General features: G+C 42.6%; 1 protein-coding gene across 1 annotated transcript in view; it reads left to right on the forward strand.

The window, feature by feature from the left end:
- Positions 1 to 25,451, forward strand: part of LOC124805595 — a 116,339-nt gene extending 90,888 nt beyond the window's left edge. The window contains exon 3 of the mRNA XM_047266162.1: positions 25,227 to 25,451. Within this exon, the coding sequence (XP_047122118.1) occupies positions 25,227 to 25,451 (225 nt within the window). The remainder of the gene's footprint in view (positions 1 to 25,226) is intronic.
- Positions 25,452 to 26,353: the final 902 nt, after the last annotated feature.

The following is a 26,353-nucleotide window of genomic DNA, read 5'->3' on the forward strand; positions in this document are numbered from 1 at the left end:
TGTATTAAGTACCTAATCGCCTTTCAAACAAGCTAATTAAAACTTCTCTTCAAGATCCGAATTCGACGCGTCCAAAAGGAAATTCTTGCTCCTGGAAGACGTGACAGAGACAAATGTACCATTAACAACTGCTGCCAAGATGGCAACCTTAGGATCAAGACAAGAATTGGTTCACTGGTCGTGTAAGAAGGCATATATTTCAAAAAGGTGCTTTTGTAGGAAGAAAGGAAACCTTTTAACTCAAAATGTCACGACAGTTTGCCTTGCAATAACAAATAATCAAAATTGAATAGTAAAATTTTTTGGTATATTTCTCTTTTATTAAGACTGTATCAACTTTTGTCAAATATATGAGTAATTACTGTTCTTCGTAAGCAGGCTGTTTAGGTTTTCTTATTGGTAACGCCACGTAGTGCTCTGTATGAAAATCACTGGCTGTACTGTGTGCAGTCTACGGCTAGTTTGCATTGTTGTCTGCCATTGTAGTGTTGGGCAGCTGGATGTTAACAGCGCGTAGCGTTGCGCAGTTGGAGGTGAGCCGCCAGCAGTGGTGGATGTGGGGAGAGAAATGGCGGAGTTTTGAAATTTGTAAGGCTGGATGTCATGAACTGCTATATATATATATATATATATATATATATATATATATATATATATATATATATATATATATAATGACTTTTGAACACTAGTAAGGTAAATACATTGTTTGTTCTTTATCAAAATCTTTCATTTGCTAACTATGCCTATCAATAGTTAGTGCCTTCATTGGTTTGAATCTTTTATTTATCTGTCATTAGTGGCTCTCGATGTATTGCAGTAGTTCGAGTAACGAAGATTTTTGGTGAGGTAACTGATCTGTGAAAGGTATAGGTTAATGTTCGTCAGGGCAATTCTTTTGTATGGATGTTTGAAAGTCAGATTGCGTTGCGCTAAAAATATTGTGTGTCAGTTTAGTGTTGATCAGAACAGGTAAAGACCGAAATGTCTGAGTGCGTTCAGTTCTGCTCAGGTGTTTGAAAATCAAATAATGTAAGAGGTTTATCAGCACAGTAATTAATTAATTTTTCTAAGGGCACGTTTCATAACTTTTACTGCATCATTATTTTGTTTCCACTTTTGTAAAATGTATGAATAATCAATATACTTTTACTATATGATTATTTTGTTTCCACTTTCGTAACTAATACTGTTAATATGGCTCTGTAACGTTCCTTAAAATGTTTCTTCAGAGTATGGTTATTTTTGTATTGCTGTAGTTAATGTTAATGACTTAGATGTATGATCACATTCTCAATAAATATTGCATTGCACAATACAAAAATGCAATTCTTTATTTCAATCAACACGTAGTTGCTCTTAATTTTAATATTTGCTCCTAAATAAATTTAGTGAAAACTAGTTCTGTCTAGTTCAGTTAGAACGCGTTGTTACTAGTACAAAGTAGTTGATATTGACAGCCTTAGTTAGAACTAGAATTTACTACTGGTCAAAAGTGAAAGTCAGTTGAAACTAGTTTTAATGAGGCAAAAAGCGTTTTGACGATGTTGTTATAGCTAGTAAGAACGCGTTCTAACTAAAAACGGGTTTTGATTGTGACATATCTACCCAGAAACGCGAAGTTTCGTTCACTATACTTCCAGCCAGTCACTAAATGTCGACCGTGGAAAACCCGAATGGAATAAAATACATAAATTATTTATGAGCCACCACTCCTATAGCTAAAGAGAAAACCGCACAGGCACCGTAATAAGACGCGAGAAAGCAATAAGCAGTTTCCCATTAAAGAAGAAACAAATTCCACAATTGTGGGTACTCGTGACCCACGAACGGCAAGAATCTTCAACATAGTCGCTTTTGAAGCAGGAAAAGTTACACTACAAATATATTCCTGAATCAGAAAGTACAGTGAAATATAAAAATGGACGGATCATTAGACTCTATAAAAAATTTACGTGCCAAGGAAAGCGCCTGTCGTAATATGAACAGACAGAAATGCAAATATATGCCTTTCATGCAGAAAAATGGTTCAAATGGCTCTGAGCACTACGCGACTTAACTTCTTAGGTCATCAGTCGCCTAGAACTTAGAACTAATTAAACCTAACTAACCGAAGGACATCACACACATCCATGCCCGAGGCAGGATTCGAACCTGCGACCTTAGCGGTCTGGAGAACAGCTGTTCCAGATTCTGATTTAGAGACATCCGATCACTATTTTTCTTCACTTAAAATATGAGAGGTAGACAGTTTCGTACTGGGTCTAATATTTCTGATTCTCCTTCACTGCACAATAAGTTATTCCATACATATTAGTCGAATGTTTTGAAAACAAGACGTAACCGGAGAATCCAAGCAACTCTCTGTGTTTACGTGGGAGTGAAAATCGATTTTGGAAGTGGATAATCGCCAACTAAAAACTGTTTCCAGATTCTATTTTGGAATGTTTACATAACCAAACAGGAACGGTAATGTGAAATCAGTTTACGGAATCAGGTTATGAAAGCCATATGTAAACATACGCACTGCCAGTGAAACCAACTTTTCGGCCACGATTGCAGCGGCCTTCTTCTGGGTCTACCGGTATATTTTTGTTATCCAGAGTCGCTTACATTTTACTGAGCATGATATTACGTCATAATTTAAGGCAAAATTTTATATACGTTGACATAATGGGTGCCTTCAGGTAGCTGGATACGAACTATGTCGTAATGCTTTAATAGGGAGGGAGTGGCGATATGCTGTTGTCCATTGTTTTTTAGTGTGTGTCGTGAACCGTAGACATCGGTGAATGGGGTCTGAACTCGTGTTTTTCTCATGCTGGACGTAGGTCGTGCTGCGGCGTTCACTAGACGGTAACGCTCATGTCCCTTTTTGTCAGTGCTGCTTGTTGGGCTCTGATGGCTGGCAGCTAGGCTACAGCAGACCTGAGTCCATCTTCTCCATGTTGTTCGAGTGATTTAATACTTCCACGTCTCCTGATCTTGCGATTCACTATTCCTGGCCGCTTGACATTAGACAGGTTTCGTTACATTTTACTTCCTTCTCGCAGTTTCTTTGGTTTTCGACCCCTTCAAATTTGTTGTACTGCCCGAGTCCTACGCCTCGCTCGTCCTCCAGTCTGTGTGTTGCTACCGTAAAAGCTATGGTATCCTCATCAAATTGGGTATGCCGAGACACCTAGTACAAAATGACGTGGTGCGGTGGTTAGAACACTGGACTCTCATTCGGGAGGAGGACTGTTCAAACCTGCCAGATTCAAGTCTTCCGTGATTTCTCTAAACCGCTCCAGGGAAATGCGGGGATTCTCTTCAAAGGGCGCGGGCGCTTTCCTTCCCCATCCTTGTCACAACTCGAGGGTGCGCTCCGTCTCTAATGACCTTGTTCTGCATCTACATCTACAGTTATACTCCGCAAGCCACCCAACGGTGAGTGGCGGAGGGCACTTTACGTGCCACTGTCACTACATCCCTTTCCTGTTCCAGTCGCGAATGGTTCGCGGGAAGAACGACTGCCGGAAAGCCTCGAATCTCCAATTTTACATTCGTGATCTCCTCAGGAGGTATCAGTAGGAGGAAGCAATATATTCGATACCTCATCCAGAAACGCACCCTCTCGAAACCTGGACAGCAAGCTACACCGCGATACACAGTGCCTCTCTTGCAGAGTCTGCCACTTGAGTTTGCTAGACATTTCCGTAACGCTATCACGCTTACCAAATAACCCTGTGACGAAACGCGCCGCTCTTCTTTGGATCTTCTCTATCTCCTCTGTCAACCCGACCTGGTACGGATCCCACACTGAAGAGAAATACTCAAGTATATGTCGAACGAGTGTTTTGTAAGCCACTTCCTTTGTTGATGGATTACATTTTCTAAGGACTCTCCCAATGAATCTCAGCCTGGCACCCAACTTACCTACAATTAATTTTAGATGATCATTCCACTTCAAATCGTTCCGTACGCATACTCCCAGATGTTTTACAGAAGTAACTGCTACGTGTTTGTTCCGCTATCATATAATCATACAACAAAGGATCTTTCTTTCTATGTATTCACATTACATTACATTTGTCTATGTTAAGGGTCAGTTGCCACTCCCTGCACCAAGTGCCTATCCGCTGCAGATCTTCCTGCATTTCGCTACAGTTTTCCAATGCTGCAACTTCTATTTATACTACAGCATCATCCGCGAAAAGCCGCATGGAATTTCCGACACTATCTACTAGGTCATTTATATATATTGTGAAAAGCAATGGTCGCATAACACTCCCCTGTGGCACGCAAGAGGTTACTTTAAAGTCTGCAGACGTCACTACATTGAGAACAACATGCTGTGTTATGTTTGCTAAACACTCTTAAATCCAGCCACAAAGGTCTGACATTCCATAGGCTCTTACTTTGTTTATCAGGCGACAGTGCGGAACTGTATCGAACGCCTTCCGGAAGTCAAGGAAAATGGCATCTACCTGGAGCTTGTATCTAATATTTTCTGGGTCTCATGATCAAATAAAGCGAGTTGGATCTCACACGATCACTGTTTCCGGGATCCATGTTGATTCCTACAGAGTAGATTCTGTGTTTCCAGAAATGACATGATGCGCGAGCAAAAAACGTGTTCTAAAATTATACGTCAGATCGATGTCAGAGATATAGGCCTATAGTTTTGCGCATCTGCTCGACGACCCTTCTTGAAAACTGGGACTGCCTGTGCTCTTTTCCAGTCGTTTGGAACCTTCCGTACCTCTAAAGACTTGCGGTACACGGCTGTTAGAAGGGGGGCTAGGTCTTTCGCGTACTCTGTGTAGAATCGAATTGGTATCTCGTCAGGTCCAGTGGACTTCCCTCTGTTGAGTCATTTTAGTTGCTTTTCTATTCCTTGGACACTTATTTCGATGTCAGCCATTTTTTCGTTCGTGCGAGGATTTGGAGAAGGAATTGCAGTGCGGTCTTCCTCTGTGAAACAGCTTTGGAAAAAGGTGTTTAGTATTTCAGCTTTGCGCGTGTCATCCTCTGTTTCAATGCCATCATCATCCCAGAGCGTCTGGAGATGCTGCTTCGATCCACAAGACCAGAACTTCCTACGACGTTCTGTCAAGTTGGTGCATAGAATTTCACTTTCGGATTCACTGAACGCTTCACGTATAGCCATCATTACGCTAACTTTGACATCGCTTAGCTTCTGTTTGTCTGAGAGGTTTTGGCTGCGTTTAAACTTGCAATGCAACTCCCTTGGCTTTCGCAGTAGTTTCCTAACTTTGATGTTGAACCACGGTGGGTTTTCCCCGTCCCTCACAGTTTTACTCGGCACGTACCTGTCTAAAACGCATTTTACGATGGCCTTGAACTATTTCCATAAACACTCAACATTGTCGGTGTCGGAACAGAAATTTTCGTTTTGTTCTGTTAGGTAGTCTGAAATCTGCCTCCTATTACTCTTGCTAAACAGATAAACCTTCCACCCTATTTTTATATTCCTATTTACTTCCATATTTAGGTATGCTGCAACGGCCTTATGATCACTGATTTTCTGTTCTACGCTTACAGAGTCGAAAAGTTCGGGCCTTTTTGTAATCAAATGTTATCTCCACGAGTCGGTTCTCTGTTTAATTGCTCGGGGTAATTTTTGGATAGTGCATTCAGTATAATGTCACTCGATGCTCTGTCCCTACCACCCGTCCTAAACATCTGAGTGTCCCAGCCTATATCTGGTAAATTGAACTCTCCACCTAAGACTATAACATGCTGAGGAATTTTATGTGAAATGTATTCCAGATTTTCTCTCAGTTGTTCTGCCACTAATGCTGCCGAGTCGGGAGGTCGGTAAAAGGAGCCAATTATTAACGTAGCTCAGTTGTTGAGTATAACCTCCATCCATAATAATTCACAGGAACTATCCACTTCTATTTCGCTACAGGATAAACTACTACTAACAGCGACTGAAGAAACTGCAAAAAGGTGGGAATTTAAGGAGATGGGACCTGGATAAACTAAAAGAACCAGAGGTTGTACAGAGATTCAGGGAGAGCATAAGGGAGCAATTGACAGGAATGGGGGAAATAAATACAGTAGAAGAAGAATGGGTAGCTTTGAGGGATGAAGTAGTGAAGGCAGCAGAGGAACAAGTAGGTAAAAAGACGAGGGCTAGTAGAAATCCTTGGGTAACAGAAGAAATATTGAATTTAATTGATGAAAGGAGAAAATATAAAAATGCAGTAAGTGAAACAGGCAAAAAGGAATACAAACGTCTCAAAAATGAGATCGACAGGAAGTGCAAAGTGGCTAAGCAGGGATGGCTAGAGGACAAATGTAAGGATGTACAGGCCTATCTCACTAGGGGTAAGATAGATACCGTCTACAGGAAAATTAAAGAGACCTTTGGAGATAAGAGAACGACTTGTATGAATATCAAGAGCTCAGATGGAAACACAGTTCTAAGCAAAGAAGGGAAAGCAGAAAGGTGGAAGGAGTATATAGAGGGTCTATACAAGGGCGATGTACTTGAGGACAATATTATGGAAATGGAAGAGGATGTAGATGAAGATGAAATGGGAGATATGATACTGCGTGAAGAGTTTGACAGAGCACTGAAAGACCTGAGTCGAAACAAGGCCCCTGGAGTAGACAATATTCCATTGGAACTACTGACGGCAGTGGGAGAGCCAGTCCTGACAAAACTCTACCATCTGGTGAGCAAGATGTATGAAACAGGCGAAATACCCTCAGACTTCAAGAAGAATATAATAATTCCAATCCCAAAGAAAGCAGGTGTTGACAGATGTGAAAATTACCGAACTATCAGCTTAATAAGTGACAGCTGCAAAATACTAACACGAATTCTTTACAGACGAATGGAAAAACTAGTAGAAGCCAACCTCGGGGAAGATCAGTTTGGATTCCGTAGAAACACTGGAACACGTGAGGCAATACTGACCTTACGACTTATCTTAGAAGAAAGATTAAGGAAAGGCAAACCTACGTTTCTAGCATTTGTAGACTTAGAGAAAGCTTTTGACAATGTTGACTGGAATACTCTCTTTCAAATTCTAAAGGTGGCAGGGGTAAAATACAGGGAGCGAAAGGCTATTTACAATTTGTACAGAAACCAGATGGCAGTTATAAGAGTCGAGGGACATGAAAGGGAAGCAGTGGTTGGGAAAGGAGTGAGACAGGGTTGTAGCCTCTCCCCGATGTTGTTCAATGTGTATATTGAGCAAGCAGTAAAGGAAACAAAAGAAAAATTCGGAGTAGGTATTAAAATTCATGGAGAAGAAATAAAAACTTTGAGGTTTGCCGATGACATTGTAATTCTGTCAGAGACAGCAAAGGACTTGGAAGAGCAGTTGAATGGAATGGACAGTGTCTTGAAAGGAGGATATAAGATGAACATCAACAAAAGCAAAACAAGGATAATGGAATGTAGTCTAATTAAGTCGGGTGATGCTGAGGGAATTAGATTAGGAAATGAGGCACTTAAAGTAGTAAAGGAGTTTTGCTATTTGGGGAGCAAAATAACTGATGATGGTCGAAGTAGAGAGGATACAAAATGTAGGCTGGCAATGGCAAGGAAAGCGTTTCTGAAGAAGAGGAATTTGTTAACATCCAGTATTGATTTAAGTGTCAGGAAGTCATTTCTGAAAGTATTTGTATGGAGTGTAGCCATGTATGGAAGTGAAACATGGACGATAAATAGTTTGGACAAGAAGAAAATAGAAGCTTTCGAAATGTGGTGCTACAGAAGAATGCTGAAGATTAGATGGGTAGATCACATAACTAATGAGGAAGTATTGAATAGGATTGGGGAGAAGAGAAGTTTGTGGCACAACTTGACCAGAAGAAGGGATCGGTTGGAAGGACATGTTCTGAGGCATCAAGGGATCACCAATTTCGTATTGGAGGGCAGCGTGGAGGGTAAAAATCGTAGAGGGAGACCAAGAGATGAATACACTAAGCAGATTCAGAAGGATGTAGGTTGCAGTAGGTACTGGGAGATGAAAAAGCTTGCACAGGATAGAGTAGCATGGAGAGCTGCATCAAACCAGTCTCAGGACTGAAGACCACTACAACAACAACAGCGACAAACACGCCACCACCGGTTGCATGTAATCTATCCTTTCTAAACACCGTCTGTGCCTTTGTAAAAATTTCGGTGGAATTTGTCTCTGGCTTCTGCCAGCTTTCCGTACCTATAACGATTTCAGCTTCGGTGCTTTCTATCAGCGCTTAAAGTTCCGGTACTTCACCAACGCAGCTTCGACAGTTTACAATTACAATATCGACGTGTGGTGTGTCGCATTGTCCTGCTGCAATTGCCCAAGTCCGTCGGAATGTACAATAGACATGAATGGATGCAGGTGATCAGACAGGATTCTTAGGTACGTGTCACCTATCAGAGTCGTATCAGGGCTTCAATATCACTCCAACTGCACACGCCCCACATCATTACACAGCCTCTACCAGCTTGAACAGTCCCCTGCTGACATGCACGGTCCATGGAATCTAGAGGTTCTCTCCATACACATACACGTCCCTCGGTTCGATACAATTTGAAACGAGATTCGTCCGACCAGGCAACATGTTTCCAATTATCAACAGTCGCATATCGGTGCTGACAAAACCAGGTGGGCGTAAAGCCTCGTCTCGTGCAGCTGTCAAGGGTAGACGAGTGGCCTTCGGCTCTGAAAGCCCATATCGATGACGTTTCGTTGAACGGTTCGCACGCTGACATTTTTTGATATCCTAGCATTGAAACCTGCAACAATTTGCGGTAGGGTTGCACTTGTGTCACGCTGGAAGACTGTCTCGAGTCGTCGTTGATCCCGATCTTGAAGGATCTTTTTACGGCCGCAGCGATGTAGGAGATTTTATGTGTTACCGGGTTCTTGATATTCACGGTACACTCGTGAAATGGTCTTAGGGTAAATCCCTTCCTCATCGCTACCTCAGAGGTACTATGTCGCATCGCTCGTGCGCCGGCTATAACACAACGTTGAAAATCATTCAAATCTTGATAACGTGCCCATTGTACACATACTTTGGTAATAAGTGTAGATTGAACTCATGCCTGCATTACCCCTATTAAATCTTGCATTTATAACCTTATATTTTTTGTATCCCGGCTGGACAGGCGGTGCGTGCGTATGATCCTGTGAACTGCTTCTGTAATATCGGCCGAGAGTAAAGGAAGCGAGCAGGAGCAGGTAGGTGGAGCACTTCAGTACTGCATGTAATTTTAACACTTTTAATAGAGTCAAAAACACAAGTAATTATCAAATGCATACATAACTTTGGCTTGGATAAGCACATGGGTGTGAAGCAATAGACAATGTTTAATCCTGTGAAGTTAGGATGACTGTTATGTATAATCTCAAAACTAACAGATACTCGTTGCTGTCCAAACTTTAACTGAACGTAACTAATACAAAGTCTCAATAGCAAGCTAGTCCACTCAGTAGTAGAAGCGATATTTCCAGGCCGTCTGATCCTGATGAAATAGGCCAAAAAACAAGATCGCACTCCCTGAGCTCCAGAGCGTCGGCAGAGGGCGCAGTGGTCGGCGTAGTCTTCTCTCGTAGTGCCAACTTACGAGCGCGTGCACCTACGCTGTGGCATCGTAACGATCGAGGCCACAGTATTCACGTGACCAGAAGTCCTCTTCCTGCTGCCACCGAACTTCAGTAATTCCCACTACATCAAACTTCAACCTATTCATTTCCCTTTTTAAATTTTCTATTCTACCTATCCGATTAATTGATCTAACAATCTTCGCTCTGATCCCTTCTGCAGATTACAACGTCCTCAACATCATCCTGAATAGTCTCCACCAGGAGAATCGAATGAGGGACTATTTTACATCCGGAATATTTACCCAAGAGGATGCCATCATCATTTAACCGTGCAGTAGAGTTGCATGCCTCGGGAAAAATTACGATTGTAATAACCCCTTGCTTTTAGTCGTTCGCTGTACCAGCACATCAAGGCTGTTTTAAAAAAAATGGCTCTAAGCACTATGGGACTCAAGTGCTGAGGTCATTAGTCCCCTAGAACTTAGAACTAGTTAAACCTAACTAACCTAAGGACATCACAAACATCCATGCCCGAGGCAGGATTCGAACCTGCGACCGTAGCGGTCTTGCGGTTCCAGACTGCAGCGCCTTTAACCGCAAGGCTGTTTTAGTTGATGTTACAAGACCACATTAGCCAACCATGCTGACTGTTGCCACTGTAACTATCGAAAAGGCTGATGCCCCTCTTCAGGAACCAGACATTTGTTTGGTCTCTCAATAGATACCGCTCCGAGGTGGTTGCACCTACGATACAACTGTTTCGCTGAGGGATGCAAGCCATCCCATCAAGCCCATGGTGGAGACAGCTTTCTTACAGGTATACACATTCTACTCTGTCGGTCCTGGTTAACGTTTTAGAAAATGTCAAGCAAAAATAATGATATCTACAATAAATAGTGTTCTCAGAGAGGATAGTAACACTGGTGCAAACAGTTACGCACACTACCAAAAGATGGATTTACTAGTTAATTTTTACAGAAAACAGGCGCATATATCACAATATACGGGTTCTTCCTAAATGAATATCGACTGGAGACGCAAGTGGCACATAGTATCCAGACGTTATTCAGGATGGCATGAATGCAGAATTGAGTTACCATAAATATCTTACTCTTTACTCCCGTGTTAACATCGTTGTCACGAATAATGTCTTACGGGATACCGTTACGTTGAAACCGTGTAGTTCAAGTACATACCAATATCAACTACATACATTCAAGGAAGTTAGCAAGGGTGTCCATTCAATGCGCAAACTGTTTAGATAATATCACCGTACTTCGCAAAGTTCGTTCACATTTATTCTACAGAAACGAAATGCGTTGTATTCATTGTTTAGAATCGTGTGGTAGCACGCAGAAACAATTCGTCAGTGACGGAACAATGTAGCTGATTTGCCTAATGGTATAATCGCAACATCGGCATATGGAGTGGTAAGCACGTCATGTGCCGCTGAAAGCGAATACATATTGGGAACTCATATCGTCACTTGCATTTGATGCATAAATGGAATTAGGTGACCGTCATTGCTCTGGCAGAAGCCACTAAATATTTGATTGTGTGTCCACCTAATTAACGCTTCAGAGGGCTTCCAGGCGGCGCATTAGCGGCAGGTAGAAATGAATCAGTCCAGCGACCCGGCAAAGCTTCCATACAGAGAGAATTCCAGAGCCTCATGTAAAAGCGCCTGCGTGCAGGACTGCATGTGGCTTGGTGCTTACGCACACGCAGGCGAGGTACACAAGCGCTGCCCACATTACTTGTGTGCTGTGTGCGCCTGTGTTGACTTCCTGGCCTCGCAAACGTGATTATTCTACATATAGATTTATTCCTTGCATTCTGCCGCTGGATTACACTCGGTTGGCGGATGGTCGGTACGTGAAAGCGAATGAGATACCATTATTACGATAATGATACAGTGAATTCTCAGAGATACATACAATCGAGATGCTTCTGGGCAAAGATACCACCGCTAAAATTACTAAAAGGTGTACCAAAACGATAACAAAATTGTGATAATTATGAGTGTTTCGTTGGGAGGTAAAATTCTTCAATGACCGACACGATATTAGATACCAACATGAACTCACCAAATACTCTTATAGGTGTACCTGTCTTTTTTCTTCATCTGTTGACGAAAAGCCAAACAGGCTTCTTTGTACGCGACGGAAACATAATTTTAAAATTGGCATATTTAGGTAGATTTGATTGAATTTTAACATATTTTCATCTTCTAAAATGTTGAACTGTCAAGCATTTAACAAGGACTAATTCCGGAATTGGGTTACATCGTATTTATCAATGAAGAAAGAACTTGTAGTTTATTTGTATTTTTTCATATATACAATTCAAGAACAAATGAAATATCAAGAAATCAAAAATTTATTCCATTAAAATGTGTGACCTATGGCATGTAATTACTCAACATAATAAGACAGCATTTTCTGAAATAATATTGTCACGTAGAAGAAGGTGTAATTAGATGAATTACGGACACTAACTTCACTTAACGAATGTTTATTCGGCACTTGCACGTTCAAGAGCGTGGAGCGGACTGCCTCCGGCTAGAACACATACGGTATACAGCTACGGAACATTCCAGTACAATGATTCTTGCCATTTGTGGATACTTCTAGAATCTACTCGAACCGAATATAGAAATTACAATTTTTCAGTTCAGGTGAGTTTTGAATTCATGACCCTCCATGCAACAGTTTACTATCACAATCACTACACTACGGCGACTGCGCTACTCGGCTTCTTCTGCGACATGGCTCCCTCCTTAAGAGAACAGCCTATTGGTGTTACGTCCTCCTATCCTGCACACTCCGACTCCCGATGAGTGAAGATCCAGACGAGGTCACCAGGCTGGTAGACAACAGGGCGGTGCCTCGCGTCTTACCTTCGGCAATCGTTTTCTTGAGCCTGCAGTGTGCGGAGTCGAGCTAACTGCCGAGCTTCCTCAACTCTGGTTAACACCTAGCCAATGTAGTCGTCGTCCACTTCATCAGGATTCAACGAAAGCACAGTGTCCATCGTCGTAGTCGCCTTACGTCCATGCATCAGGAAAAATGACGTAAATCCTGTGGTGTCTTGTATGACGGTGTTGTAGGCAAACGTCACGGAAGGTAGCACCTCGTCCCAGTTACTCTGCTTAGCACTGACGAACATTGATAGCATGTCAGCCAAGGTCTTATTAAGGTGTTCAGTAAGCCAGTCAGTTTGCGGGTGGTAGGCAGTCGTCATGTGATGTTGCATCGACGGTTTATCGGCGTCGGAAGATGTGATTGAAAAACTTTCCCTCGATCCGTAATTAACGACCTTACGACCTTGGAGCAACGTGTTTTAATACAATGTCTTCTACGATGAATTTGGCTACCTCGGATGCTTCCGCTGTTTTCACGGCTTTTGTAATGGCATAGCTTGTCAGATAATCAGTGCAAACAATAATCAGTCTGTTGCCACTAGCAAACGTTGGAAATCGTCCGAGGAGGTCAATCCCAACACGCCGGAAAGGCGTTTCGGCTGGTGGAATTGGTATGAGTCGGCCATGTGGTTTCTGAGGAACTGCGTTTCTCCTCTGGCACTCTCGACAGTGCGATACATAGTGACGGACACTCCTACATAAACCTGGCCGAAAAGTCTCTTGCGGATTCTATCGTCTATCTTAATAAATCGTAAATGTCCGGCTTTAGGTGTGTCATTGAATTTCTGTAGAACATCTTGGCGCATGTGTTTTGGGATCACTGGTAGCCACTTCTTTCCAAACGGATCAAAGGTTTTCTTGCAAAGTAATCCATTAACTACCTTAATTTGTCCTTTCACTTCCTGTGAACGATTTAAGGCAAGCATAAATTGAGATATCTAGTCGTCCTACTCCTGCTCAGGAGAGAGATCCTGGAGTGCAGCGAGACAGTCACTATCTTCATCAAAGTCTTGATGGTCTTGCACAGGGTTTCTTGAGAGACAGTCGGCATCTTGGTGTTTCCATCCACTTTTGTGCACTATGGTAATGTCATACTCTTGAAGACGTAGTGCCGACCTGGCGAGTCGTTCTGTTGGATCCTTAAGACCTGTCAACGAACAAAGTGAATGATGGTCTGTAACAACTGTAAATGGCGTTCCATAGAGATACTGTCGAAATCTGCACATGGCGCAGATCACTGCAAGATATTCTATTTCTGTAGATGAGTAGTTTCTCTTGGCTTTTGTAAGTGGCCAAGAAGCAAAGGCTATAACCTTCTCTTTTCCATCAAAAATTAGCACCAGAACAGCACCGATCCCATACCCTCTGGCATCAGTGTGTAGTTCTGTTGATAATCTCTCATCATACAGACCAAGTACAGAGCTTTCCACAGCACATCGAAGGGAATCTTGTTGAGCAACACCCCAGATAAATTTAGCATCAGTCTTTAACAACCCTTGGAGTGGCCTGGCATTAATGCAAAAGTCTTTGATAAAACTACGCAAATAAGAACATAATCCGAGGAAGCTTCTCACATCTCTAATACTTTTAGGAATAGGAAATTCCGTTATAGATCCCACCTTTTCTGGGTCTGGCCACACACCTTCGTTTGACACAAGGTGTCCAAGTATTTTGATTTCTTTTGCTCTAAAGAGACACTTTCATGGATTGAGTTTCAGTCCGCCTTGTTGGAGACATTTAAGAACGGCCCTCAGTCTTTTTATATGTTCGTCAAATGTCTATGAGAACACTATAATGTCATCTAAATAACAAAGAAACATCGTCCACTTCAGCTGCCTTAGAAGACCACCTGTTCAAAAGTTGCTGGTGCATTACACAAACCAAACGGCATCACCTTAAACTCATACAGGCCCTCAGGTGTGACGAATGCAGTTTTCTCACCATCAGCATCTACTTCGATTTGCCAGTATCCCGAGTACATGTCCATGGCTAAGAAAAACCTAACTCCCTTCTGACAATCTAGTGTATTGTCAATTTGTGGAAGAGGGCAAACGTCCCTTTTAGTTATCTTATAAAGCGTTCTATATTCAACACAAAAGCGCCAACTGCCATCCTTGTTCCTGACGAGGACAACTGGTGACGACCATGGGCTCTGCGAAGACTGAATGATGTCATTCTTCATCATTTTCTCTAACTCGTCACAAATTAATCAACTTTCTATTGCTGACACACGGTATGTTCTCTGGCTTATTGATTGATGGTCTTCAGTGCTAATCCGGTGCTTCATCGTCCATTTGTCTAATTTGCTCTTCACCTGTTGATTGAAGCTTTCAGAGAACTCTTGAAGAATGGCCAGTAAGTTCTTCTGTTGTTCCTTAGTGAGATCTGGTGATAGTCGAGCTGTCTCGTAGTGGTAGTGCTAATTTCGCTCCCAGACTCGGCACGGGAGGTGTTTCTATGATGCTCAGCTGTTCTTCAATTAACGGCTTAGCGCTTGCTACTCACATGCGTCTTGGAAGTATCTGCGGTTCTCGGCGACAGTTAACTATCCACAGTTCACTGAATCCGTTCTTAAACGAGGCGACAGAGGAGGGGATGACCAAGTTATTCTTCAGTGGTATGCTTCTCTTACATTCCACTACTAGATCCATTGGTTGACGCATAGAGTGACACGTGACCTTTCTAGCGCTGACTGCCGAAATGATCACTTCATCCAGCACACATATTCTCCACACTCTCGGATGCGCATCTTCCTGTTCCCATTATCTCATCTCGTCTAGCATAATCTTCAAGCGACCACAATCTATAATTGCCTGAGAAGCTTTCAAAAAGTCGCATCCAAGAATGATGTCATGACTACACTTTTTTGAGACGATGAATTCTAAGGGCTGTGTATAGTCACTTACACCCACACGAATGGTACATCTTCCTGTAGGTTTTACATATTTCCCATTAGCCACCTACAGCAGAGATGTTTTGCTATCGACTAATACGGTTTTCAGCAACTAGTTACGGTACTTGTATGAAATGACTGAATATTATGCTCCAGAGTCCACAAGAACTTGAGCTGGTCGGCCATAAATGAGGTGGTCGACGTAGTTTCCTATCATTTTTGTAGTGACTGACGGCGGAGGAGTTTTCTCTTTGGCGGCCTCGCCTCCAAGGAAGGTCGCACCCTTTAGTTGTCCAGGTTGCGGCGGCTAGGTGATCGGTTGGAGCTTCTAAACGGCGATGGCAACCTTGATCGGCGTGTTGGGGAGCGTCCTCTCCAGCGGCTAGCTTGCAGTGATGGTGACCTACGTTGTCCTGCACCCACATCCTCTTGTTCATCTTCGTAGTCCAGGAGTTGGCGTCGGCTAAGATCAGTCTGCTGTCTGGTGCGGGTGTCATCAAATATCCGCCGCCTTTCTCGACAACAGCGCACCACATGTCTCGGTCGTCCGCAGTGGAAACATAGTCGTTGGATATCCTGGGTCCTCCAGAGGTCAGTCTTCCTTGGTGCCCAAACAGGTTCCTCATGCGGCATTGTAGAAACGTAGCTCCACCTGGGTCTCGACTTTTTCACCGTTTTAAATGGAAATGAAGGACGAGAGGATGGGTTCAATGTCTGTTCCACTTCCTCCATTATGGCCTCTTGAAGTGTCTCGGTTTTTTGGCCGCCGTGCAATCCAAGCCCTTCTGAACTTCCGCTCTCACTATCTGACGAAGAACTCTTGTGAAATCAGTTGCTTCCTCCATCACAGACATCGATACGACGTTTGAAGGCCTTTCAGACTTCTTGCGTGTAATTCTTTTTGATGCATTGTCTCGATATACTGTCACTATTTTATGAAGTCGTCTGCTGTCGAGACCTCCTTCAGGGGTAGGGCCTGATACACGTCCTTAGCAACACGCTTCATGAGATATGCAACCTTATCTTCCTCCTTCATTCTGAGATCCACTATGTTACACAGCTCCAAAACGTCTTGAATATAGGATACTGTAGTTTCTCCTGGACTCTGTGCGCGGCACTTTAATTTATCTTCAGCCTTGAACTTTTGTCGTTCTGTGTCGCCGAAATACTTGCGCAGATCCACCTGGAATACTTCTCAGATTGTCAACTTCTCCTCGTTGTTCTCATACCATTGCTTGGAAGTGCCCTCCAAGTAGAAAAACACGTTAGCCAAACACATGGTGTCATCCAATTTGTTAAATTTGGCTATACGCTCATATACCTTCAGCCACTTGTTTGAATCTTGGCCATCGTCACCAGAGAACCTGGAAGGATGTGTCATGTAGAGGGACAGAGTTGCTGTCATCGTAAATTTCTCTTCTTCTTCTGTATAGATTGCGGTCTGTTTAATATGGCTCGAACTCGAGTTTGTCGCCATGTAAACTACGGCTCTGTTGTGGCCTGATGGGAGCCGCTGTGTCGTCGACAATGTGCGCTATCACAAGCTCCAATACCCGGCGCCTCCACCAGAATAATGTCAGGTAGAAGAAGGTGTAATTAGATGAATGAGGGACACTAACTTCACTTAACGAAGGTTTGTTCAGCACTTGCACATACAAGAGCGCGGAGCGAACTGCCTCCGGCCAGAACACATACTGTAGGTATACAGCAACAGAACATTCCAGTACTATGATTCTTGACATTTATGGATACTTCTAGAACGTACTGGTACTGAAGATAGGAATTAAAATCGTAGATTCCAGAAGAGTTTTGAACTCACGGCACTCTATGCAACAGTTTACTATCGTAACCAATACACCACGATGCTACTCAGCTTCTTCTGCGACAATATATCACATCGTAACGATACATTGCCTTTAATGTTCGCTATGAACGAAACTGTTCTAGAATAATTTGTCACATACAGTATGGTGTTCGGCGTATCCGGGTCACATTCATTTGCCAGGGCGATCTGTCTTAATATGTCTAATTCCTTCTTCCCCTCCCTTCCACTTGGCATTGGGAAAGCCGGATTATTCTACATATCATACAGAAAAAAATCATGCGTCTGACGTGATGAATACGACCCAGACATAGTAACCATCATATGAAATAAAATTAAGAAGAATATAAAGAAGGAAAATTAACTACATGGAAAAATGGCATCCTATAAGGTCATGTAGCCATCACGAAATAAACAGACAAAGCATCAGACAGAACTGAATATATGTCCCGGTGAAAGGGACTATAAATTGCGTTCAGATAACGTAAAAACACCAGTGGTACGTCCTCGCTTAACAGCTGTTTTGTTTAACCTTTAAATCGAAAGGGGGTGGAAGGAATCACCCAATAAAGTGAACATTTCAGTTGTAATGGTTTTATTAACTACCCAAAACAATCTCAGATACAATTTGGCAGGCGCCACTCGGGCAAGATTATTTAATAGGCATTCATTACATCAGTCATTAGCAACTTAATAAATAACTTTAACAAACAACTCCAGTTAAGACACATTATTTGAGACCCTTTCAGTTTCAAATTTTAGGATTACATGTAGGCCACGATTTCTCACCAAAACTGACAGAAGCCACGTAGGCTGAATTTAACCACAACTTTAACAGACAACTCCAGATAAGACACATTATTTAAGACCCTTTCAATTTCAAACTCTAACATTACATGTAAAATAACAGTTGACACACGCAGTCTCAACTTTAAGACGAAAGATTAAAACGTATTTATCATACTTTACTTGTGCAATATTGCAGAGCGGATCAGGAAATTATTCAAATGCCCATTGACATATAAGATGAACTTTTAGGGCATAGAAAGTTACAACCTGATACAGTGATAAAAGTGTAGCAACAGAAGCAAGGTCCAAGCTTGTAAGGCTGAAGTTTAAGAACGAACGGTGGAAGCGACTCAGAGAAATAATTCTTAACTTCGAACCAAGACGTGGCTCCGTTTGCAGTCCCACGTCGAGTAGACCACCAAAATGTGAACCAAGCAATTGCTACCAAGAGGAACACCTGAGCTCAGGCGAAGTCCACCGCCCGTAAGCCAAACTTCTAATCTAAAGGAAATCCCTGCGCTTCGGTTGACCGCTGCCTCAGCTCACTGAAACACAGACCATACCTGACAATAGAAGGCAGAAAAACGTTTCTCAACCTTAACATTTAAGATTGATAAGTAAATTAACGCTATAAAATCAAGGCTGAACAACAACTAATTTCAATAGAAAGTGAAACTGTACTTGATAAACAAACACTAAGTGTGGGAAATGATCTGGCTCACGAGAACCGGCGGTCACTATAACTTAGTGACACACAGCCGCAAATACATCAATATTATGCGGAAGCACAGCTCACACCTAGTAGGAGGCCTCAAATGAATTCGAACAAGCATCATAGCACACGTCGTGCAGCGTCGTACTGTACCAAGAGCGATCACACTCACAGTTAACTAAACGTTCTTAGTAATTAGCGTACTTAACAGGGTGTCTTGATGCTGGGGCGATTTTGCGAAGATGTCAGATCTTCACTTCGGAAGACCATAAACGCCTGTTCGTCCAAGGAAGCGGGCACATCCACAGCTCACGAGGTTGGCGGAGAATGCACAGCAGCGGCCAACTCCCGCCGACTCTAGTGCAACCACATGACAACCGCCGCCCAGCCTCAGGCACGCCGTCTCCGCTTCTGTCCGCCAAGCAATCACCGACTCGCGCACCGCCGCGTTCCGTTCTCAAGCGTTGTGTCCTCTTGTCCGCTACTCGCTGTTGGCACTCCCTTATATCTCGAGCCGGCCCAAGCCCAAGGACCAATCTCTGCACTAGGAAATCGATCGTACTCATGTCAGAGATACTACTGGCGCCAGTCCCACCACGGCTCAACCAGTGTGTCATAGATTGCCACATACAGAACAATAAAAATTTTAAATAACGTTGAAAAAGTAAACAGTTAAATATTTTATAATATCTGGAGATTTACATCACAAAAATCAAGGAAACGGACAATCTCCCCAACGAGTAGAATGGATTTGCAACCAATGCATATTTTAATATTTACGATGATCTACACTGACGGGTCCGCAGCTCGTGGTCGTGCGGTAGCGTTCTCGCTTCCCGCGCCCGCGTTCCTCGGTTCGATTCCCGGCGGGGTCAGGGATTTTCTCTACCTCGTGATGACTGGGTGTTGTGTGATGTCCTTAGGTTAATTAGGTTTAAATAGTTCTAAGTTCTAGGGGACTGATGACCATAGATGTTAAATCCCATAGTGCTCAGAGCCATTTGAACCAACACTGACGGAAAATAGAATGTACAGTAATGAAATTACGGGAATACATTTGTCTAGGTAATGTATTAAAGTGACTAAAATTCGAAGATCAGAAATTAATGTAAGCGCGGAATAAGCCACGGAAATGTGAAATACTGGTGCATTAGTAACCGGTGTGGATCCAGAATGTTGAATCCTATCATACACATGTGCATGGAGGTGCATAACAGGAGCCGGATGTTAGTTTGTGTGATGCCTGTTGCACTTGTTCGGTCAGTACAGGGATGGTTAAGGCTGTTCGCGAATGATGTTGAAGAGAGAAGAGAATAGAAGTATTTAAGATACGGTGCTTTAAAAAAGTGTTGTATTTATGTGCAATGATGAGGAATGGAATGAGGAGGTTCTCTGCAGAATAAACAATGAAAGGCATAAATGGAAAATACTCATGAGAAGAAGTGACACGAGAATAGGGCATCTGTTAAGACATCAAGGAATAAGAAACTTCCTGACAGTTTAAAACTGTGTGCCGGTCCGAGACTAACTCGGGACCTTTGCTCACGCGGATACGTGCACTACCGAGGTTCACAGGGGTCGTGAGTAGTGCTTGGGTAGCCCAGCTGGTAGAGCACTTGCCAGAGACAGGCAAAGTTCTCGAGTTAGAGTCATGGTCCGGCACACTGTTTAATCTCCCAGAAAGGTTCATATCGGCGCAGACTCCGCTGCAGAGTGCAAATTTCATTCTGAAATCAGGGAATAACTTCCAAGGTAGTAGAGGGAGTCGTAGAGGGTAAAAACTGTAGGAGAAGACAGAGATTGGGATACATCCAGCAAATATTTGAGGACATAGGTTGCAAATGGCAGTCCGAGAAGAAAACATGTACAGGAGAAGAACTCGTGGCAGGGCCACATCAAAACAGACAGAGACTGAAGACTAAAATATATCTGTGTACACGGAGACGGTTACTATTCACTGCGAACTGTCTTTTGTTAATAGAAAAAAAAGAAAGAATAAGAGTGATCATCAGAGATGTGTCATTATTATGCTGCTGAAAAGATGTCTTGCAAAATTTTAGTACTATCGTATTACCTTCGTTATGTGTTATTGGTGGATAGGAAAAAAAAAAAAAAAAAAAAAAAGAAAAAAAAAAAAGACAGCAGAAGGTATAGAAGAATAGCTTAGCACGTTACAAGCAAAGGCTTGTTTAGTAATGAAGAATCGTCAAAACGAAGGTATCGTCTGGGTGTTTGCGATCTTCAAAATGATTTCGGTATTACAGGAGACGAGGCAATAGAATCACTAAAAGAAAAAAGCAGTTTTCCTTATCCATAGAAACCCATATCAGAAAATGATAGGGCCATTTTTATATTGGCACCCTGAAGTATACAGGTAGTATGGAAATGGGAGCAGTTAGTGTACAGAAAATCTGTAGCTGGTACAAAGACTGAAATGTGTACCACAGACCTCCAAACAAGGTTAATATAGCCACTTTGAATAAATGATAAATATTGAGGCACAATGCGAAAAGCTGTAGGATAAAACATGCCCAGTCAAATGAAAGGATATTGCAAAAATATTTGTTGCATATACGACACCAGTAGCTATCACTTGCTGTGTTGTCATAAACCTTTGTCATTTTTGTCCAAATATAAAATATTGTAAACTGCAGTGTGTGTCTATTCGTTAGTGACTGCCTTTTTATTTTTTTATTTATTTTTTGCTAATGTTGGAGAAACTGAAAACTGAAAAATGCGTTTGTGATCAAATGATGTTGAGCCATTCCTCTGCTTCACTAACCTTCTACGGAAACGAGTAGTCTTCTCCAGCCGGGGTGAAAGTGACCCGTACAGACAGAGTCAGTCAGTAGCGAGAACGTCAACGTTGCTGCCATGGTCCGTGTGTGTCGATCAATACGTGTCACTGGTGATCGCCACGTGTCTCTGCGGTCAAACAGCTGTCACACCGTGTTCATACCCGTGTACAGACAAGCTTGTGGTAAACGCCTACTACCTAATGCCATTACAGAACACATCGATCCTTGCTTATGCGTGTAATATATCCATCACCTCCAGCACAGACTTCGGTAAAATAAACTCAGTCCCCGACTTACATTCTGTTTCGTCAGTGCGCAACAAGTAACCCCTCTACTTTCCAAAGACACGAGCTCCAATGTATAAAACATAAAACAGCTGATTACTTTACGAATGAGTAGTCATTTGTAACAAATACGACTTAAAGCATGTAAGCGAGAAAGTTTACGAAAGATTAATAAGTGATGTCATTATGAAACAGTGTGCAGTTTCCCAACTACGTGTTTCCATCTGAAATTTGCCCCAAATTTACCTCCCATTCTATATAAAGTCAACGTGTTACCAAAACTGTGTTTCCATAAACTGTTATCCAACTTAAGCTTGTATGATATTCTTTTACTAAACACAACCTAATTTGAAATGAACTGTAACTGGTCTGAGTACAACATGTCTTGTATTAATTACGCAACTGAAGTAAAACAATTATCTGGCCCTACTCAAAATTTCCACTTACCTCGCGTCTTAACAATAACGTTGCAGATTCCTCCACAACAGCAAAGCGCGAGGAGGCAGCGGCTAAGCTAGATCTCTATTTTTGAAAGAAATTTCCAAACTATAGTCGAACTATTGCATACCATATGGTGCAATGTGGTAATGCGTAATGATAAACCTTCTTGAAGCAGTATGACGGGGAGAGTAACTATTCCTATGAACTATGAAACGGTAGAAGAAATGCAGATGATAAACGGGTATTCATTGGAAAAATATATTATACTAGAACTGACATGTGATTACATTTTCACGCAATTTGGGTGCATAGATCCTGAGAAATCAGTACCCAGAACAACCACCTCTGGCCGTAATAACGGCCTTGATACGCCTGGGCATTGAGTCAAACAGAGCTTGGATGGCGGGTACATGTGCAGCTGCCCATGAAGCTTCAACTCGATACCACAGTTCATCAAGAGTAGTGACTGGTGTATTGTGACGAGACAGTTGTTCGGCCACCACTGACCAGACGTTTTCAATTGGTGAGAGATCTAGTGAATGTGATGACCAGGGCAGCAGTCGAACATTTTCTGTATCCAGAAAGGCCCGTACAGGACCTGCAACATGCGGTCATGCACTGTCCTGCTGAAATGTAGGGTTTCGCAGGAATCGAATGAAGGGTAGAGTCATGGGTCGTAACACATCTGAAATGTAGCGTTCACTGTTCACAGTGCAGTCAATGTGAACAAGAGGCGACCGAGAAGCGTAATCAATGGCAACTCATAACACCACGCCGGGTGAGACGGCAATATGGCGATGACGAATACACGCTTCCAATGTGCGTTCACCGCGATTTCGCCAAACACGGATGCGACCATTATGTTGCTGTAAACAGAAACTGGATTCATCCAAAATAATTGCGTTTTGGCATTCGTGCACCCAGGTTCGTCGTTCAGTACACCATCGCAGGCGCTCCTGTCTGTGATGCAGCGTCAAGGGTAACCGTAGCCATGGTCTCCGATCTGATAGTCCATGCTGCTGCAAACGTCGTCGAACTGTTCGTGCAGATGGTTGTTGTCTTGCAAACGTCCCCATCTGTGGACTCAGGGGTCGAGACGTGGCTGCACGATCCGTTACAGCCATGCAGAATAGATGCCTGTCATCTCGACTGCTTGTGATACGATGCCGTTGGGATCGAGCACGGCGTTCCGTATTACCCCCCTGAACCCACCGATTCCATATTCTGCTAACAGTCATTGGGTCTCGACCAACGTGAGAAGCAATGTCGCGATACGATAAACCGCAATTGCGATAGGCTACAATCCGACCTTTGTCAAATTCGGAAACGTGATGGTACGCATTTCTCCTCCTTACAGGAGGCATCACAACAACGTTTCACCAGGCAACGCCGGTCAACTGCTGTTTGTGTATGAGAAATCGGTTGGAAACTTTCCAAATGCAGCACGTTGTATGTGTTGCCACCGGCGCCAACCTTGTGTGAATGCTCTGAAAAGCTAATCATTTGCATATGAAAGCATCTTCTTCCTGTAGGTTAAATTTCGCGTCTGTAGCGGTCATCTTCGTGGGATAGCAATTTTAATGTCCAGTAGTGTATGTGTTGAAAAAGAGAGACTAAAATTTCGCGTGATCTTCACACATAACATTGGTCTGAAGAGTACAATGCTTATCAAAGTGAACGATGATTTCAAAATGGTATAATGCTAACAGAGAATTTGTATAAAAACCAAACAGCGTTTATCAGTTGATATGTTAGCGCATGACTCATTAAAGTAGGATGGCTTTTCCCCCTCAGCTCTGAGCAAAAAAAAAAAAAAAAAAATAAATGGTTCAAATGGCTCTGAGCACTATGGGACTTAACAGCTGTGGTCATCAGTCCCCTAGAACTTAGGTCTAATTAAACCTAACTAACCTAAGGACATCACACACATCCATCCCCGAGGCAGGATTCGAACCTGCGACCGTAGCAGTCGCGCGGTTCCGGACTGCGCGCCTAGAACCGCGAGACCACCGCGGCCGGCCGCTCTGAGCAAGTGAACGAAGTTAAATAGGTGACAATAATCATTTTGACAAACTAGATGTGCACTGCTCAACTTGTCTCAAAAAAGTATTAATAATAATTGATCGAGATTTATATTCTTTTCGCCTTTCAATATACACATCATGTTCATCCTTCCTCTCCTTTACAATACATCTTTCTTCATCTTACAGATACAATCACAAGTCAACAAAGCACTTCTGAATACATACATCGCCTACGACACTTCGGCTAAGGAACTATTACTCTGCGCGGAGGCAAAGACTGTCACAGAAACGCCAAAGATTGCTTAACATTAACGTAACTTGCTCTCTCTCGCTGGCGTGCAAAGCGATAACTTAGAAAAATCAAACAAGATGAATGTGGTATGGGTATTTGCCGCCATTATTTGCGCTGCCTTAGAACAAGAACACAGTATCTAATTTAACTTGATTTATTGTGTTAATCTCATCAGATAAAGTTACACTTATCAAACAAATGGATGACGACAGCCTTCTAAATTTTTAAATTCTGTCAATAACTACGCCAAATATGGAAAACCCATTTATTGTTGCGTGTAGAAGTCGCTATATGAGTATCTAGCAACTGGTCCGGGATAGCAGTTTGGTAATACAGGTTGTATGCAGTCATTATTTCAGGGTGGGCCACAAATGGCGATCGGAAAGTATTCAAGTAACTTGACTTGCAGTTTAGCGGTTACGTGGATCTGGAAATGTATTCTAAGTAGCTGTAGTACGTCTGTCTTCTGGTAGATGTCACTCAGATTACAACAATACTTGAAGTAACTGCTATGCGTCAAGTTACAGCAGTGCAGGCGTCACTTCATGAATATATAATATGTGATCGTCCCTACGGCTTGTAATGCGGTTATCTTTTGGTAGTGAGGTACTACTGGTTTAAGTATTTCTGTTATAATCAGGGATACATGCCGATCCACAACTGACGAACGTCTACTTCTTAGCCTACTGGTATAAGACAAGGAACGTTGGATGAGACATATGGCTTTTTCAGTGGCATAGATAAAGAAGCCCCAGCGGCGGTTAATCTTGGGAAACTGGAGAGAAAGGCCTTTGCAACTGGGTCTGAGGCAGATCCACCAAGCAGTGGAAGACCCAAGAAATATGACAACAATTATGAACTTACTGAATGCTTAAATGCATCAATGCTCTCTGCTGGTAGTCTGTGACACATTATAAGAACGATTCTTTCGTCCTTGCCGGCCGAAGTGGCCGAGCGGTTCTAGGCGCTTCAGTCTGGAACCGCGCGACCGCTACGGTCGCAGGTTCGAATCCTGCCTCGGGCATGGATGTGTGTGATGTCCTTAGGGTAGTTAATTTTAAGTAGTTCTAAGTTCTAGGGGACTGATGACCTAAGATGTTAAGTCCCATAGTGCTCAGAGCCATTTGAACCACTTCCGTCCTTATGTGTTGCACTTCACAGTAGTACGTCTGCTTGTTAAGAACTGCAATACTGTGACAGTACTGTACGGAAAGGTAGTCACTGTGGCATCTCGTATGCGATTCTCTTTTCAAATGCAACACAAACACCCAGAGCGTCCGCTGAGAACTATGTCTTCCTCTCGCCTTCCCTAACACTAATTTTTTACTATCTCTTCTTAATATTATTATCTCTAAATACTTGTACGATCTCACGAGCTCAGAATGTTTACCACTAATCTGTTAATCAGGTATTAAATGGTACGTTTTCCTTATTACTAGGGTTATCTTACATTCATTGAAATTTAAAGACACTTGCCATTAATTATACAAAATGAAGTGTTTTCCAAGTATTTCTGCAGTTTCTTACTACCGTTCAAATACTGTAACTTCATGTACACAACTGCATCATCAGTGAATAACTTTTTTGTGCTTCTGCAACAGCCCGTACCAAATAAATTACTAATACATACTGAAAACAGTTGAGGTCATACAACGTACAAATTCGAGTGACACATGATAAGGCAAACAGTCTCACCAGTTTCTGGTACTATGTGTATTGTTGTTGTTGTTGTGGTCTTCAGTCCTGAGACAGGTTTGATGCAGCTCTCCATGCTACTCTATCCTGTGCAAGCTTCTTCATCTCCCAGTA

This window comes from Schistocerca piceifrons, chromosome 7 (assembly GCF_021461385.2).
Source record: "Schistocerca piceifrons isolate TAMUIC-IGC-003096 chromosome 7, iqSchPice1.1, whole genome shotgun sequence".
NCBI classification, from domain to species: Eukaryota; Metazoa; Arthropoda; class Insecta; order Orthoptera; family Acrididae; genus Schistocerca; species Schistocerca piceifrons.